Source organism: Bacillus rossius, chromosome 7, assembly GCF_032445375.1.
Source record: "Bacillus rossius redtenbacheri isolate Brsri chromosome 7, Brsri_v3, whole genome shotgun sequence".
NCBI classification, from domain to species: Eukaryota; Metazoa; Arthropoda; class Insecta; order Phasmatodea; family Bacillidae; genus Bacillus; species Bacillus rossius.
In genome coordinates, this window is record NC_086335.1 from 37117173 (window position 1) to 37135261 (window position 18089).

General features: G+C 38.8%; 1 protein-coding gene across 1 annotated transcript in view; it reads left to right on the forward strand.

The window, feature by feature from the left end:
- LOC134533829 (acetylcholinesterase-like) overlaps positions 1-18089 on the forward strand; it is a 79637-nt gene that overhangs the window by 43652 nt on the left and 17896 nt on the right. The window contains exons 2-3 of the mRNA XM_063371511.1: positions 5094-5236; positions 10262-10411. Coding sequence (XP_063227581.1) covers positions 5094-5236; positions 10262-10411 — 293 coding nt within the window. The remainder of the gene's footprint in view (positions 1-5093; positions 5237-10261; positions 10412-18089) is intronic.

The following is an 18089-nucleotide window of genomic DNA, read 5'->3' on the forward strand; positions in this document are numbered from 1 at the left end:
ACATCTACGATTGTGATGCGTATCCTGTCAGTGGATAGTAATGATAGGGATCCGTACCTATTTAGTAGCCGCGTCTTACTTTGGCAATATAGCTATCGTAGACGAAAAATAAAGTAGTTTAGCTTCGATCTGTTACATTAAAAAAATATCGCAAATATTAGTTGTTTTTTATTCAGGTGGGCATGTTTTGAGGAAGGGCAAAAGCGTGGAATCGTATAAATTAAAAAATCGTAATTTTTTGTACTACAAGGTTGCACGAGCAAGCGGTGAAATTCGTACATACGTTCGCGACTGCTTAGAGGTTACTGAATCTTAGGCTTCCCAGTCAAGTCACGTCTGCCCTTGCACGACCTTGAACTCTCGAGAGACCCCGCCCTTAGACGATGTCAGGACACACTACTCTGTGTGTTCAGGACACGGCGTCACTTTCTATGTCGGCCGACTCAATGAATATTAAGTCCTTGTCAGCTTAATGTTGCGCGACACAAGAAACAAAATAAACACATATCCTTATAGAAACGGACTAGCTAAACGTGTATGAATCATTATTTTAATTTTATAACAATACGCAGCTGTACGGAACAGAGTATTACGATTTAATTTTACGTTTAAGCTAAGTACTCTAAGATCACTAACTTAATTTTTTTAAAGCAAAATCTATTAGTGCGAATGACCGTAAGTTGTTTTATGAGAAGTGTATACGGATTTAGGATGAATTACTTGAGTAGAATATGAATGACAGTAGGATGATCGGATGCAACTCTGGAAAAGGAAAGGTTGCAGTGGTATGAAGACTGCAGAGTCACGCAGGAACACACACACACACGCACTTTCCAAGCAGTAGCGGGGCAGTTGCGATGCATTGCATTTGCTTTAAGGAGGTGTGATAGATGTTATAAAATTATTTGGACTAAAATAAAGAAATAAATTTTACTACACACAGTTTTACAGTCCCATATTAACTGAGAAAATAATTTTATTTTGCTCTTTCAATACCATAAACACTTTTTTTTGTGTACAACGGAAAACTTTTCCCAAAAGGAAAAAAAGCTAGTATTCTTTCAATTATTGTTTGATTTTCTATTTATTTGTAAAACATGTATTGTTCATAAATAACACTTAACTATGCAGAATATTTTCCGTAACAAAAAACCTTAATGTAAATACGAGGGATGTCCCCAAAGTAAGTACCGTTTTTATTGACAGATTTAGTTTACTACATATTTACTTCACATTTTTACGTAGTCACCACTGAGCACTAAGCATTTTTCGTAACGCTGCACCAGTTTCTTTAGCTCCTGTGCATAGAAGTCCGCCGCCTGGGAATTGAACTTACGCCTAGGCCATAGGCATTATGGACTTCGAATAAGCAATGCGTGTAGCCTAAGTACAGGCGCGTAGCAAACATCTCCGGAAAACGTTCAAACTATTGTAGATACTGGGACAACACAGAGCATAATTTCCGGGTAAGAATCCGAACCCGATATTACTGCGAACAATAATTTGTAGTGATACAGTTGTTTTCATGTAAATGTAGAAATTTACAAATATCTGTAATTTTACATGCATATTTAGGTTACATTTACAAAAACAATTGCCGTGCGACGAGAGAAACTATGTATTAAGGGTTTGATTAATCTAACTATATATTCTTTATTTAAAAAGAAAAAAACTTGTTCATTGTCATTATAGGGTTTTTAAATATCAACAAAATTAAAGTTTAAAAGAAATCCTGTTTTTGAAAGTTATAAAAAAATAAGGATTTTAAGATAAAGGGACTAACAATATTACTGCAGGCTCCAAATGTCTTGAGTACCGATTCAATCATTGGAACGGTGAGCGGTACCAAGAGTTATGAAATCACTTCTGTCGCTATATGATCTTCAAGCGTTAGTGATCACGAGAAAGAAAAAGAAACAAAGTTATTCTTGTAAGGACTATAGTCATAACCCATCCATAACCGCATTCATTGGTGACAATTTAGTCGCAGAGCCTGCAGAATATCAACACGAAACGGGCGAATGTATTTTTGGCCATTGTAGAAAATATATTGTTATTAAGAACTTGGGACTTAGAACATGTAAATGTTCTCAGCACTTAACGTCGGTCTTGACACAAATTTCATTGAGGATTTCGTCAGAGACGATGAAGGCTGGAGATATTTGGATGGAGCAGGGGAGGAATGAATGGGTGGGGTGAGACGGGAGTACGCCGAGAAAATCCACCGCGACAAACCTGGATTCAGCCTCGCCGCAAATAGAACCGGGCACGCACTAGTGGCAGGCCAGATATCTGACCACTCAACTACTATAGCACCCACTATAGTTGTGATGCTATTGCTTATTTGTTTGTTAATTGCAATAAGAAAATTCGAGTGATCAATCTCAATTTGTTTTGCTTGTATTCACAGAATTTTTGCTTGTATTTATGTTCATGAGTTTTTTGTCCTATTTACTAAACTGATAGCTGTTTGAAGAATGCCAATAGTTTTATCAAATAATAAATAAATAAATGTGTACTTATTTTCGGACGATACGCAATCGAGACCAGCAATCGAGGCAAGACTTCTTGTTTCAAAGAATGCGCTATGCCCTGTAAGACACAAATCAGTGAAATCGAATCAATGAATTTTGAAGTATGCTGCACACGAACAAACGAGATTCAAGCTGTCGATACGGAGAGTACCACGTGAGTGGTGTTAATTACCTCCTTTGCATTTTGTATTTCTTATACTTGAGTATCTAATGTTTTAATTGTATTTATTTATCATGATTCAGATGTTGAGTTTCCACGCCGATAAATTGCAAGCGTAAGAAGAAAAATATTGAGGGATGTAAGGGGAAAAAAAAGAACATATAATTAAGCTAATGATATTCTGTGTACGCTGCAAGCTCGTGAAAAAAAAAAGGCACAGGAAAAGGAAAAATTCCTTCAGAGATGTTGCCACGAATTTCCCATTGGCTGGGCGGGCATTATGCTCGCCGGAGAAGATCTCTTGCCTCTTTTCCCAATTAGAGCGGAGTGGCTCTCGGCTCGTCGACTGCCTCCTCTGTATCCCTCCGCCGGGGCGGTGGTGGGGGGGGGGGGGAGGTAGGTCCCCGGGAAATAGGTCAAGTCTCGGCCGCAGCGCCGGGCGCGAGCGGTGTCTGCACGTCGTGGCTGGTGCAGTCTGCGGCACGTGACCTGGGCTCGGGTAGTTAGTTCCAACAGTTGGTGGCGCTGGCGTTGCCCCTTTTCCCGACTGTCACTTTCAAAGCACCGCGCGATGTTCGTTCACGGGCAATGGCAGCCACGTAGTGTTGTTAACAAACATTGTTGTCAGGAGAAAAAAAAAATGTGTCGAAGGTTTTACGTAGACATTCAAACTACTTTTTTTTTTAGAACTGTCAAATTTGAGACGTCACAATGAAACAGACACTTTTATCACTCTACGTGCGGAAAAATTAACGAATTCCTCATTCATCGTGGATTCGATTAACATAATTTGTTATAACATACAGTAAAACATTTGTTTACATTGCAGATTGGAAATTCTTTAAATCTCGGCTTTAACTGATGTTTTTTCTTGTTCGCTTTTCTACTAACTTGAGATCTTTATGAAGATATATTTAGAGAAAAACACCAAGAGCGTAAGCAGAATTTCGTTCGTTGTTGGAAGAGGTGGATAGAACCTGTTTTCCCGCTGTTTCCTTTCAGAGTTTTTCCATTTGCTGGTAGGAATTAGATTTTTTTGAGAATTTCGGAAAGGGGGAGTAAGCCTCCCCCTCCCCCCAATTGAGTTTTCCCTCAAATAGCAATACAAAATATAAGTTTTATGCATTTTCCAGCTATGGACAGAACAAATAAATTTATAGTGAGCGATCACGACACAATTAGACTGTAAAACATTTTTATTTAGAATACTTCCCGAAATTTCGCCAACAGCAGAAGACTTTTTTAACTTTTCTGGTGAAAGCCTTAACAACGGAAGGTAATAATCAATGGTTGTACAGCGAATAGATATTAAAATTTGATCTAAAAAAATGTGAGCGATTCTTTTAGAAATCGCCAGTGATGTGCAAACATCTAACCTCAGTAACGAGTATACTCATGTGTTCAAATGTTGTTCAAGTTGCAAAAACCTAAGCTTAAAATATGAAACTCGGACACGATGTTTAACGTAAAATTCTTTAAAATATTGCCGAAACTGATAAATAACACATTCGATTTTCAAATTTCTGGTTGTGAATCACACACATAATTTTGCACCCACCGCTATTTATCAGGTTACCAAATATATTCCAGGGTAGTTTCACTATCATAACGTTTCATTTAGCACACCAAACCGTTTGGTGTATGGCGTAATTTTTTTTAAACTGACTTTATACGGGTGGTCCGCCATCTTGTGACATATTTCCGTTCATCGCCTTCCGTCCCATTTTCACGAAATTACTCCTACCAAACACCGTTCACACAAAAAAAAATAAAGACATTTAATTTATGATCTTCTGAGGGTAGGGACTCCCGTTGGAAGATTTTTAGTTTCTGAATGCGTTAGAAAGTTAAAAGATGTTCATGGATCTGCGAGGAAATGTACTGGGCGAAGTAAACGGAAGAGAGCCTTAGTTTTTCCTTGAACCTTTTTCTTGACCGACCATTTAACTGCACTTTAAAGTCACAGGAGTCGAATCTCGCACCATCCGATCGCAGCGGTGGGCGAGAAAACAACTCACCTTCCCACAACTCGGCATTGTTCGAGTTAGTTTCAATTTCGTGTTCTGACGGATTAACGGTGAAAAACTACGGTATATAAATAGCATTCCTTACGCTGTGGTGTTAATTTATGCAGACTAATAGAGTCTTTAAAATTGTATCTTAACCCCATTTACTCGTTCTAATGTGGGTGTGCACAGAGAACATTACAGTCGATGAAATATATTTTTTTCTGAAATAAATGCAAGTGAGACCCCTGATCTTTGAATTATACGTAAAACAAGCGAATTTACCAACAATACTTTCATGCGTCATCATAGATATTCATTCAACTTGAAAGAGACTGTTGATGTTCCCTGCGGTGTGACGGTGGTTAAGGTCGACGATTGCTTGGTTTCCAGGGACGTACTTCATACTGTACGACTTCATCGACTACTTCGAGAAAGACGGGCCGAGCTTCCTCCAGAGGGACAAGTTCCTCGACATCATCAACACCATCTTCAAGAACATGTCCGAGCTGGAGCGCGAGGCGATCATATTCCAGGTGGGTGGCAGACTTGTTCGCGTCAACTGCACCTTCTGCACACGTCTGCACACGGTGCAGAGGTAACAGTGCCGTGGGGGCAGAAAGTGCAATTATTACCATCCGAACTCATAAGAACGAATAAAGGGAATTTTTATTTTCAAAAAAAGTTTAAAATTACTGCATATTATAGGTTTTCATTCAAGTGTAGATATGAGTTAATTGTTTATAATGAGATATAAAATAGGTTAAATCGTTATTTTGAAATTTCGCACATAGAACAGAATATTTGCTTGAATGTGTTTTTTTTGTTCGCTGTTTGTTTTCTTCAAAAATTGTTGCACATGTCATTTCCATATAGATATTACATATATATCTTAATTATTTGCTAATAGCATGCATAACTTAAATCATAATGCTGCATTGTGAAACCTGGTATTATCAAATTTGTTATTGTTAGTCTTTAAAACAACCTCTTCGGGCGGGTGTAGAAGATTTCACTGAGGTGCACAAGCTGTAACTACACCCACCAGTTTCAGTGACTTGAACACTAGTTCCGGTAACAAGAACGCCTGAATGCAGTGTGGGCGCAGAAGTTTCGAAAGGTAGAGTGACGTGAACTATGTCCAAAGATCCGTTTGGAGTTTACGGAGAGGAAAAAGCGAACAGATGGGTTGGCAATGCAGCGGTAACCAAGCAGCCATGCACGGAACATTACAAACAGTAGTGTATAAGAGTTCAAATGTATTGCGATAACAGTTTGCTTTGTATCTACCACAAGTCTAATAACTGACACAGATGACTGCGCGTGAAAACTCCGCAGAAAAAATGTTCTGTCCCCCAACATTGAAATTCTTAATGGGCAATAACCATGTGTCATGGAGAATGGAGACGGCGCGTTTTTTTGCGGTTACAATAACCCATGGGACATTGTGTAACCTAGTTTCAATTAATTTTTTTTAATATTTAATAATTAGTGCTAAACGTTAACGTGATCAACGGTAATATGAACATGTGTTCACAGATAAACCAAATTCTAATAAAGTCAATCAACTGGAATTATTCTTTTATGATTAGGCTCTGGGTACAAAAGTCAAATAAACAATGGCATCATTATTTGTTTTATTTCTGGATCATAAAGTTTACCAGAAAACACTCAGCATCTTATAAACCATTATGCATTTTAACACGTCAAATAACTTCAATAAATAATACTGTAGTCGGTTAAGTAACAAATTCAAAATAATATTATAGTATTGCAACTCGTTAACGGTACAAAAATACAAAAGTAATAAATCTCGAATACGCCCAAAACGTAAAGGGGTATTAGGCCATGCCAGGTTTTTGCTATTTCTAAGTTAGAATTATTCATACCAATTTATGGCATGTCAAGGCATAAACAATATCTCCCAGACCTTCTATACCTTATTGCGACCATACGGCTCTAGTCTGTTAGCGCTACGAGGAAATAACTAATTATTTCACGCGGGCGACTACAACTATCATGATAATCACACCAGTCCTCAAGTGTTGACTTATTCGAAATTGCAAGATGGTGGGGCCTGATCCACCTTAACGAAAGGCTGCAGGCCCATCCAAGATACATTAGACTGGCCTACGACATTTTGAAACCGCCGTTACCTAGTAGTTAATGTGGTTTTAAACTTAGCACCTGCAAAAGCATGATTTGTACACAGACCACTGTAAACTATTTTTTTTAACAGTACCATTTTTTTTCACACAGCTATACGGAATCTCCAAACTAGCTTCTACTGGCCCTATATTAAAAGTTTGGGGAGTGGGGGGAGGGAAGTGGCTCAGGGTTCAGTATTGTGGTTCCTTCCATCATAAATAATTATTTCTCAGTGAACAAAGGATAACCAATTTTCTGTAATGGAAAATCGCTGTAAATTAGTTAGCTGAGTTAAAGCCTGCTGGCACCGTAATGTGCAGTTAGCAAAACCGTGCCTTCGAATAAATGAAACTAAATAATAATCTGAACAAGCGTGTGCAATGGTTTTCGCGTTTGGTTTCAACATTGACAATAATATTCAATTTAACTCAAATATAATATGTAGGAAATTACAAAAACTATTGTTTGTTGGGGGATAGAATTTATTTTGTGAACAATTTAACCTATGAAAACAAACAAAAAAGTATTATATTTTTAATTTCATCGTGTGGTGAGGTAGAGCCATTATTATATTTTATTCTCTGTCGTCTTAAAGTGCAATGCATAGACGCATGGCGTAGAACCTGACAATTTCCCCGCCTATGTTCCTACGTTCATCCAAAATAAATATTTGACAGTGGAAAAAAAAATTAATATGTGTCAATAATAGCAGTGGGAACTAAGAAATTACATTTCACTATTTCCTGGTGTCAGAGTGTTCGTAATTAGATATGATGATTGTAATAGTTTGCGTCATTCGTGCACGTTTGAATGTTTAAGACAGTTATCTTAGAATCTATAGTTAAAAATATTTTATGAAAAACATGTCAACAAATTACATCAAATCTTCTGGTGGCAAAGCCCTCACAACATAATCAGTAAAGCGTGATATTATATTTTAATCAGAAAATATCGTTCAAGGAAAGTTTTGTGCATGTGCGACATTCATCATCAATTTCTTGTAGTTAGGACCGAACTCTTTCCATGAGAATTACCATACTTCATAGTCCCAGGGATAAAATTACACGTCCGAATTTGCACCTTAAATTTCCACTTTTGGCAGAAAGTTTTCTTATTCCTGCGCCGCGCCGTTACTGTAGCACGGTATTTCCGAATAATTCTCAACCCCAGTCACGAACAGCAATGAATTCAAATTCCGTGCATTAATTCATTTCCTCGTTACTGGAACCCATATTATCTTCTGCCATTTCACCTTGAAAGTGAGACTCGCGGATAAAGATCGTTTTTAGTTCCATTCATAGCTGCAAAAACTTCATTTCCCAAGATAAATCGTAATTAATATGCAGATGTGATTTAACGCGAAAATATTTTGCACCACTAAAGCCGGCACACCACATTAAAAACATTTTCTCGCTCTTGTGATTGAAAAAAATATATACATGACGTAGTTCTTTAGGGCGAATCACATATGTTTGTATTCATTTATGTGTTTATTCATTGGCTGAGTTGAGATTAGAACCAACTTCTTTAGTCGATAAGAGCCTTTAAGAAAAGGTATGTTACAAATGCGGATAAACCATACTGAAATAGAACAAAAAAATTGTAATCTCTTGAGATATTATGTTTCATTGACCACATGAAAAATGATCTAGGAGACTAAAAATTTAATTTGTTTGTTCTCCTTTCACCTGTATACTCTACACTTATATAGATTGATTTATAATAGGATGTGAAATATCGTAAGAAACTGGGACAAAATATCGTACGAAGCACTTTAAAACTACATTTCCATGAAAAAAGATATAAACATGCTTCCAATATTTTGTTAATTTTTTTATGTAAACAGTGTCATTTTAGAGATACGAAATTCACTCTCAAGCTGAATCAATGAATGACTTGTCACTTATGTAAACATTCAGTAGTTACGTTACTAACTACTGTCTGTCTACTTTCTGCCTGGTGTCTGCATAATGTTGCTAGCTTAAAGAATTTCCTCTGGAGCCAAACATAGTTTAAGAGAAAAATATTTTTAGTAGGAGTCAAAATTTTTGGTGAATTTTTATTTTCTCAGAAAAAACACTGGCGACAGGTAATTTTTAAGGCGAAAAAAGACTGACCATTACTTAAGTGAGTAGCAAACAAGTATCAGGTAGCAATTTTTATGCCTTATCACTGTTATTTGATTTTTTATTTAAAACAACTCTTGTTTCCAATTTTTTAGACATTAGTGAGACATTTATATCACTTGTACGTTTTAGCAAAATTATGGTTGTGTTCTCAAGCACATAAAGCTTGTTTTAGTTTTAAAAATTGGCATTACTGATGATGGAAAATCAAGACTATGCATCTGTATAACTAATTGTAAACCAAAATTAATGTTTCATCCTGGGGAATTAGTTAGCAATACCAATTCACTAGCAGAATTTAATTTTATTACAACAGCATCAATTTCAGTGGTTTGAAATCAAATGTCAATAACATGTATACTTTTTTTGTCTAGATTTTAGAGTGCTCTGAAAAGTAGATCGAGTTCCAGTGATAGAACACTTTGTAGCAAATTGCGATAGAGACAACCAGACACGCCATAATTTGGCGTCATGGCTCTCTCCTCTTTCTCTGTCGGGCAGCAGGCTCGCTGTTTCCCGAGCAGTTCAGACAGATCCTTACTTGATACTTCCATTTCGGTCCACGGCCTTGCTAACGACAGCCTCCTTCTCCTCGGATCCCCCACTAAGACCTCTCTGATTGGAGCACCGCCTCGTCTCCGCAGGTACCGTGAAAGGTGGCTTTGTAGTTAATGGGCGTCCCTTGAGTAATGGGCCATGGCTGAAACAGCGCCGCTAAATTTCCTTGGAGTGTTACTTTTAAGGCTTCTCTTGTTTTCACAGCGACCAATTATGTCAAAAAATAATCATTCACTTTCTTGTTTCGTTTCTATTGAGTTTTCAATAATTTTAAAATTATTTATCGTGATCTTTGGTTTTTTAAAACAGATAAAACGTTTTACAGAGTTTTAGCAGTGATATTTTAAGTGATGGATTAGCTGGTTAATAATTTTTTTACATTTTTATGTACCTTTATTTAATGTCTTATCATTCATTTTGTGAACAAAACTACTGATTTAAACAATTTGATAGACTCATAAAGTAATTTAATATTCAATATAAATATAAAACACTATCAACCGATATATTATTTAAATACTCAGAAGATTTGCAGTGGTATTAGCCAGTAAGGTTCAGTGCTTGTTTCGTTTCGTAGAAGTAACATTTACAGTTATTTTACTAGTTTATGTTAAAACAGTACGATATCACATTGTAATATGTTTTAAATTATGTACGAAGGTAAGTTATCTTAAATTATTAAACACCAAGACTAGGCGCATTGGTTCAGACATTTTTTACCTGTTTCAGTACACCGACTGGGATCGCATGAACGACGGCTACCTGAACCAGAAGATGATCGCCGAGATGGTAGGCGACTACTACTTCATATGCCCCACCAACCTGTTCGCCCACATCTACTCGCAGCACGCCAAGGTCTACTACTACTACTTCACCCAGGTACTGCGTGCTCTCGTCGTCAGTAGCTGACGATACCCATTTCCTTATCAGTTCTCATACCTACTCTAAGTTAGCGCGCCTGCTCTCGTGTGGGGTAAAATTCCAGCGCCCTTCCAAGGTTTTTTTTTAATTGACAACAACTTGTTTATCCTTCCCCGATATGCTTGATTTGGTCAGCCACAGCGTTGGCTGGTTTTCTGTTAACAGTCTAGGTATCTTTGCATTAAGTTATAAATTCTTTGTTCTCTTCTGCTATACAAAATTTTATGCACATTTGCATACCCACGGGTATAACAGAAGCGGTCGCAGAAAATGGGCATTTTGTGGTAGTTTGGTTTCGATATTACTTGTCCAAGTTATCAGCGAGACCGGAAAATACGTGAGCTGCAAGGTCACGCCTTATTCAATTCCCTTATCTCCACACTCCTGCCTTTGCAACTGTACGACCCCCCGCCTACCTGGGTACACATATGGTGTGCAGAGCTTCCGAAACAAACCTCGTGATTTCAAAACTGCTCAAAACATATGAGTGGTGTCTGTTTACAAATATATATATATATATATATATATATATATATATATATATATATATATATATATTCACGATGAGAGATGAGATTTCGTTTTTAAATTGTGTTTTTTTGAAGAGTTAAATTGGCTAAAAACGAGTACTTATAGAAAAGATACTTGCTTTATACCTTTATATTCATTTCTGCGACATATACCTTACGGTCACCGCTTAACTACCATAGTCCCTTATGCACGACGAGAAGACTGCGCGCAAGTCCACAGTCTTGCGCTAGAAGCGCCAGCGAGCTTTGTCCTTATTATTTTGTGTCACTAACATAAACAAGATGTCGGCGGATAACATTTTTTTTTTAATTTTCGGTCCCATTCCGACGGTTGTCGTAAATCAACATGGCGAAGCACTTCAGTCATTGCAAAGTTCGACGAAAGTCAGCGCGTGAGATGGACCCTTCGTAAACGTGAGGCAGTCGTTTTAAAAAAAATTCCCGCCCGACCGGGTGGTTTCCAGGTAAGAAGACGCGTGACGCTATCGCCTGGTACCTATACGTACCTTCCCACGTTGAATAACTCCACAACATTAGTAGCGCGAGCTGGGATCACAAATTCACTCGGAAGGGTCGTCGCTGCCTGACCGGGTGTTCACAGATGCCGTGGTGGAGTGAGGGACATTCCACACGCAGACTAGCTGCTCGAAACTCACCCGCGACCAGTTCGTGCGCAGGTTGTGTAACTATCCTGCGACCGCGGAGAACCTAACCCCGGTCTCCCAACCAATCCGGGGGGAAGCGGAATTCTCGCATGGCAACTACACACTCTGGTCGGGGATTACTGTTCTGAAAATAAAAATAAAAAAACTAAATAAAGATAAAAACTTCCCAGAAAACAAGACTGGATCAGCTGGTGTCGGACAAACGGAACCAACTATGAAACTAAAAAGGTATTATGGACAACACAGCGACGACAGCGCGGACAAAAACATTTCCAACCTCTAAATGTCAGTCATGAAAAATAATATAACAACACAAGACGAGCACAGTGGGCAAACAACGACGAGACAAGATTAAATTCAGGCAGACAACAAACCTATGGACAACGCAGAAAAACACGCAAACACGACGATGAAGTTAAACGAGTACTATGGACGTACCAACGACCATTGATTTCCGTTATCGTACCATGTCAACTGGTATGCTTGCGATTCGACACTTCCATGGTCGAAAGATTTTTTTTATTGGCTCAGAATCCTTCAGATAAACTGGGAGACGGTTACAGAAGCAACATGAAGGCACTTGTGTTTGGATTCCAGCACATCGCGAAATGAATCCGCGAATTTTTTTTTCCAGTCTCTAGCTACGGCGTATGGTCCGAACCAGTAAAAGAAGGTAAAAAGAGAGGCAGAACAGAAAAGGATCCAACATGTGGGGGATCGCCGAGTTGTGACGTGAGCAAGGGCTGGTGCTGGTCTCTGCGCCCTCTCCCTTGCACCAGGGTTTGGGGGAGGGGGGGGGGAGTGATCGAGCGAGGCAGTATATTTCCGGTGTGACGGCGCGGGCGGGCGGGGTTGACCCGAATGCTATCGATTCTCCACGACAGAGAGAGAGAGAGAGGCAGAGAGAGAGAGAGAGAGAGAGTTCCGCACACCGAGTGTGGGAAAAGTGGTCCTGTGTTCCAGGCGTGCCCCTCCTTCAACAAACAAACCCCTCCGTGCCGGGAGGTGTCGACCACCCCCCACTCCCCGGGGCGCAAACACCGCGGAACCGACGGACAGCCCCCCTGGGAAGAGCCGCGGGCAATCACGACGACGCCGACTGCTCCCCTTGGGTGCAATCGCCCGTCATACCAAGGCCGCCGCGGCCGTATCTCACGCCCGCGAGCCGGCGTCGACGCGTTAAGGCCCTCGCCTACTCGGCCGCACACACCGCGTGAAGAGCGCGCTCAGGGCTACTGGTGTTTCTGGCCGGTCACCGCAGGCCCTTCGGTCGCCCTAGCATGGGCGTCGCAACCGGTGGGGACGGGGGGGACGGGGTGGACACCCCCCCCCCCCCCAAATAATAAAAGTCTTCAATTTCGTCCCCTCCAATAATATATTTAGTTTCGTAGTTATATTAAAAATATGATTTCTGTGATACAACCCATATGTTGCGCATGGTGCATTTAGTCCAATCGTGGTAATGTGAGCACTTTTTAATTCGATCTTCGTGCAAAATCAAAATCAGGTCCGATACCGAATTAAGATATGTTAACTGTGTTTTTACAAATCTGTTCTCTGAAAATATTTTTTAGAAAAAATAAATTATATATTGCAACCAACTATAATTAGAATATTTAGGAAAGAAAAATGCCTAAAAACCACCTTTTTGCACCTTCAAACCCCAAATTTTTCCGGGGGAGCACCCCGCTTTTTTTTCCAGGGGATGGATATTCCTCAACAACTAAATCGATTGAAGTCCCCCCCAAAAATATATCCTTGCGACGCCCATGGCCCTAACTATAGTTAGAACCCCCGTGGTCCAGGTGCCACCCGCGTACACACAGGGTAAACCGTGGGCCGGGTCACGCGGGGATTAATTGACATGAAATACAACAAGCGACGTCACTACTTAATATGAGGGAAAAGGTCCAGGCGAAAAGAGTTGAGTGGGGCGGGGAAAAAACAGCTGCCATGCACTTGGATACTTGGGGCGATCGTCCCACATCAATTTCGGAAAAATATCGAACAATTATTGGCAACGAAACCGACACTTTAGATTTCGTATTTCGTTTTAAAACTGTGTGTTTTTAGAATAGTGGAGATGGTCAAAATGCGTGTTTTTCAGAATTATTTTTAGGCATGAAACCCCCCTCGCTAATTCGTGGAAAAACTCAAGGCATGTGTCTTTACACCATCTTCATATCTCCGTCATGTAATGTTAATGTCTCCGCTCAAATTTCCTAGTTGCCCTATGCACGACGAGAAGTCTGAGCACCAGTCCAGAGCCTTGTGCTTAGAGGCGATACTGTGCTAGAAACACCAGCTATTATCATCCCATCTCATTAACCCAAATGAACTCCTGGCTAGGCGGGGCCCTGGAACCTCAACCTCGTGGTCAACGGTATGCATAAATAAATTAACAACCTATCTCACTCGACGTAGATAGGTATTTCATTTTCTTGTCATTTATCTCTCTTCTGTCTGTTTTTAGGTCATACATTTTCTTACCAGACATTCGATGTTATTTTCGAGCTATAAAAGGGTTGTGCGAGAAATCATTATTATGAACATCTTGTTATGTTTTACCGCTGTTAGATAATATGTGAATATATGTTGAGGAAATTTGAGACGAAACACCAAATGCAAAACCCCTGTGGTGCTACTTTTAAAATAAAAGACCTTTCGCACATAACAGTAAAGAGAAAAATATATTACTACGAACACGGCATGCGAGAACAAACCTTAAGAATACAGTGTTAGAAATTACTATTAACATCTGTATAATATATATTTATATGCGATTTTTATATTACTTATTTTGTATTATTGTAGGAATATTGTGCCCTGTTTTCATAAATGTTTACGAAAATAAAAATTTTAATTGTACATTTTTGTAAGAAAGTATTTTTCTTTCGTCTTAATAATCTTGTACAGTACGTCATTGTTTTATGGATGCTAACTAACATTAAATTACTTTATTTTTTCCAAGTGCACCGAGCTTGACAAAGATATAAAGAACACTTTCACAACATGTTCCGAAAGAACAATATTCCATAAAGGAAATTCCCTCAGACTCGAATGCCTAAATATTAAATAACTCAAAAAATAATATTTACTAATTAATACATAGTTTCTTAAATTATATTTATTTAAATTTTGTAATAATTTAAAGTTTTATTCTCCTATTTAACGTTGTAAGTCGTTTGGCATCCATGAGTGCATACAACTTTAAACGTTTTTTTTTATTAAATCCGTCAGAGCTATTCATAGTTATCTCTGCTATTTGGTTCATAGTTATTTTGTTCATAGTTATTTGGTTTATAGTTATTAGGTACGTAGTCATTTATTTCATAGTTATTTGGTACATAGTTATTTGGTTCATAGTTATTTGGTTCATAGTTATTTTGTACATAGTTATTTGGTTCATAGTTATTTGGTTCATAGTTATTTGGTTTATAGTTATTAGGTACGTAGTCATTTATTTCATAGTTATTTGGTACATAGTTATTTGGTTCATAGTTATTTTGTACATAGTTATTTGGTTCATAGTTATTTGGTTCATAGTTATTTGGTTTATAGTTATTAGGTACGTAGTCATTTGGTTCATAGTTATTTGGTTCATAGTTATTGCGTTCATAGTTATTTGGTACATAGTTATTTGGTTCATAGTTATTTGGTTCATAGTTATTTGGTTTATAGTTATTAGGTACGTAGTCATTTATTTCATAGTTATTTGGTACATAGTTATTTGGTTCATAGTTATTTGGTTCATAGTTATTTTGTACATAGTTATTTGGTTCATAGTTATTTGGTTCATAGTTATTTGGTTTATAGTTATTAGGTACGTAGTCATTTGGTTCATAGTTATTTGGTTCATAGTTATTGCGTTCATAGTTATTTGGTACATTGTTATTTGGTTCGTAGTTATTTGGTACATAGTTATTAGGTACGTAGTCATTTGGTTCATAGTTATTTGGTTCATAGTTATTGCGTTCATAGTTATTTGGTACATTGTTATTTGGTTCGTAGTTATTTGGTACATAGTTATTTGGTTCATAGTTATTTGATACATAGTTATTTGGTTCATAGTTATTTTGTTCATAGTTATTTGGTTTATAGTTATTTGGTACATAGTTATTTGGTTCATAGTTATTTGGTACATAGTTATTTGGTACATAGTTATTTGGTACATAGTTATTTCAGTGAGGCGTAAGGCACATACACCACAATACTGGAGACAGTGGGCCTGGTAGCCAAGGAGACCACACTTGCAGTTCTGGCCCAGTTCCGCTGCATGGAAATGAGGGAAGGCGCTGCAACTTTAACGAGCCGCAGGTCGCCCCATAAAACACGGCGACTGTTGCTGGGCCCGCAGGGGGGGGGGGGGGGAGAGAACTCTCTTGGCGCTGTTGTTGCCGCGTCGCTGCAGGACGTGTGGGGGGAAAGGAGGTGGTCTTGACCTTTTGCCTTATCACTGCACAGTCTGGAAGTGGTTCCTTACGCGATAGCCCACTCACGCGATTGAGATCGATAAGGGAAGAGGAGTTTCGAACAAGGGTGGGAGGCACGAAGCAGAGGGGGGTAGACAGAAGGAACATGACGCAAACTGTCTTGTTTGAGGGCCGCGCCTACCCAGGCACACGCGAAGAGCTTCAAAAGAAACCAGGCTATTTTGAAAATTGCTCAAGATATCCGAGTGGGGTCTGTTTAGGAAAAGGATTCAAGAATGCGCTGAGGGCAGAGGGGTGGTACTGTTTCCGTATTTCTGTTCTAAAATGTATTTAATGAGAGTAAAATAGAGCCCTCAGAATATATATATATAAGAATGAAACAACCGATTAAGATTCTTGAAAGAACCAAAGCATTACACCTTTATCTTCTATTCATTTCTCCACCGTATAATGTTATGGTTACCGCTCAAATCTCATAGCTGCCTTATGTAGAACCGTTTAAGAGCCTTGCACTTAGAGGCGATATCGCGCTAAAAACGACAGCGAGTGAACATGAACACATCCATGATTCGGTAACTGTTACTGCAACTTAAGGAACCATTATAAAATATGGTAGAATATTCAGTGCACGGATAATTCTTTACTGGTACTGAAGTTTGTTCGCTGTATGTTTGTTTGACTGAGTTCTGCACACGAAGGTTATGCACTCAGGCTGAAGGGACAGGACCTTGCAAGGTTACAGTTAACTGGATTTTCCGACTCTGTGCGCATAAGCCTGAGTCATGCCAGGATGTCGAGATTGAACCCTCTATCTTTGCCACATGAACGCCGAGACGCGTTGCTTTGCCACCACCGAGATACTGTTCGGTGTTTGCTTACAATTATTTATGCGTAACATGTTAGCTCTCGGTATACGGCTTTTGGTGGGAGTCATTTAGTGAGTGGAACGGAAGTTGGAATGAACGGAAAATGTTTAACCATGGTTCTACCATCTGTGGCAGATTGCGCGAACCGAAGTTCACAAAGCCAAAGTGAAACTTTATAAAATTATGAGGACACATTACGGAGTACAGATTTCAGGAAAAACAACGCGATTTCAAAACTATTCTAAATATCTTAGTATAGTCCGTTTAAGAGCATTTAAGAGTTCACCGAGGGCTGAAGAGTACTTCTGATTTCAGATTAAATTTTAAACTGTATTTTTATAAGAGCTAAAATGGCTAAATTCCGTGTTTTCAAAGTAAATTTTAGGCGTAAAAAAAACCTGTTCATATTCTTGAAAGCACTTAAACGACTTGCATTCAACCTTTATCTTCATTTCTAAGCCATATAATGCTACGGTCACCGCTAAAATTTCACAGCTACACTAATCAGGACTAGAAGACTGCGCGCCAATAAGAGCCTTGCGTTGAAAGGCGATCCCATGCTAGGAGCACCAGCGAATGTCGCACTTATCATTCCGCCTCACTAACACACATACAGCCCTACTAGACGGGCCCCTTAACTGTTTAATTAATTTCAACAAGTTGGACAGTATTTTAATAAGTTCCTTTTAAAAAATCAGGTTTAAACCCGGGGTTTAGTAATTTATCACGTCTTTTGTTTATTTTTTATAGGAGCCGTTCTATTATATAGTTTAACCTTTCGCTCTGCAAATATAAAAATTCAGTAGTCGACGTAGCTGCTCCGGCAACAATTCTAGTGGCGGGTGTGGAAAACACGTGTGATTCGCGTTAATAAATGTAGTTGAAAAAAACAATTCGCGTACATTTATCACGCTCGGCATTATTTTGAAGAAAAAAAATCTACTTTAAATTCGGTGTCCAAGTTTCGTACTGTAGGTGCACTTGCAAGAAAACTCATGAATTCGCTCGTCACCGTGGTTACATGCCACGCGTCTCTGGCGGTTACTGAAAGACGCTCACTTTTAACGTGAACACGTCTTTAAAATTGCGTCCATAGTGGGAGGCAATTAAAAAAAACGAACTATAACAAAATCGGGGGTTAC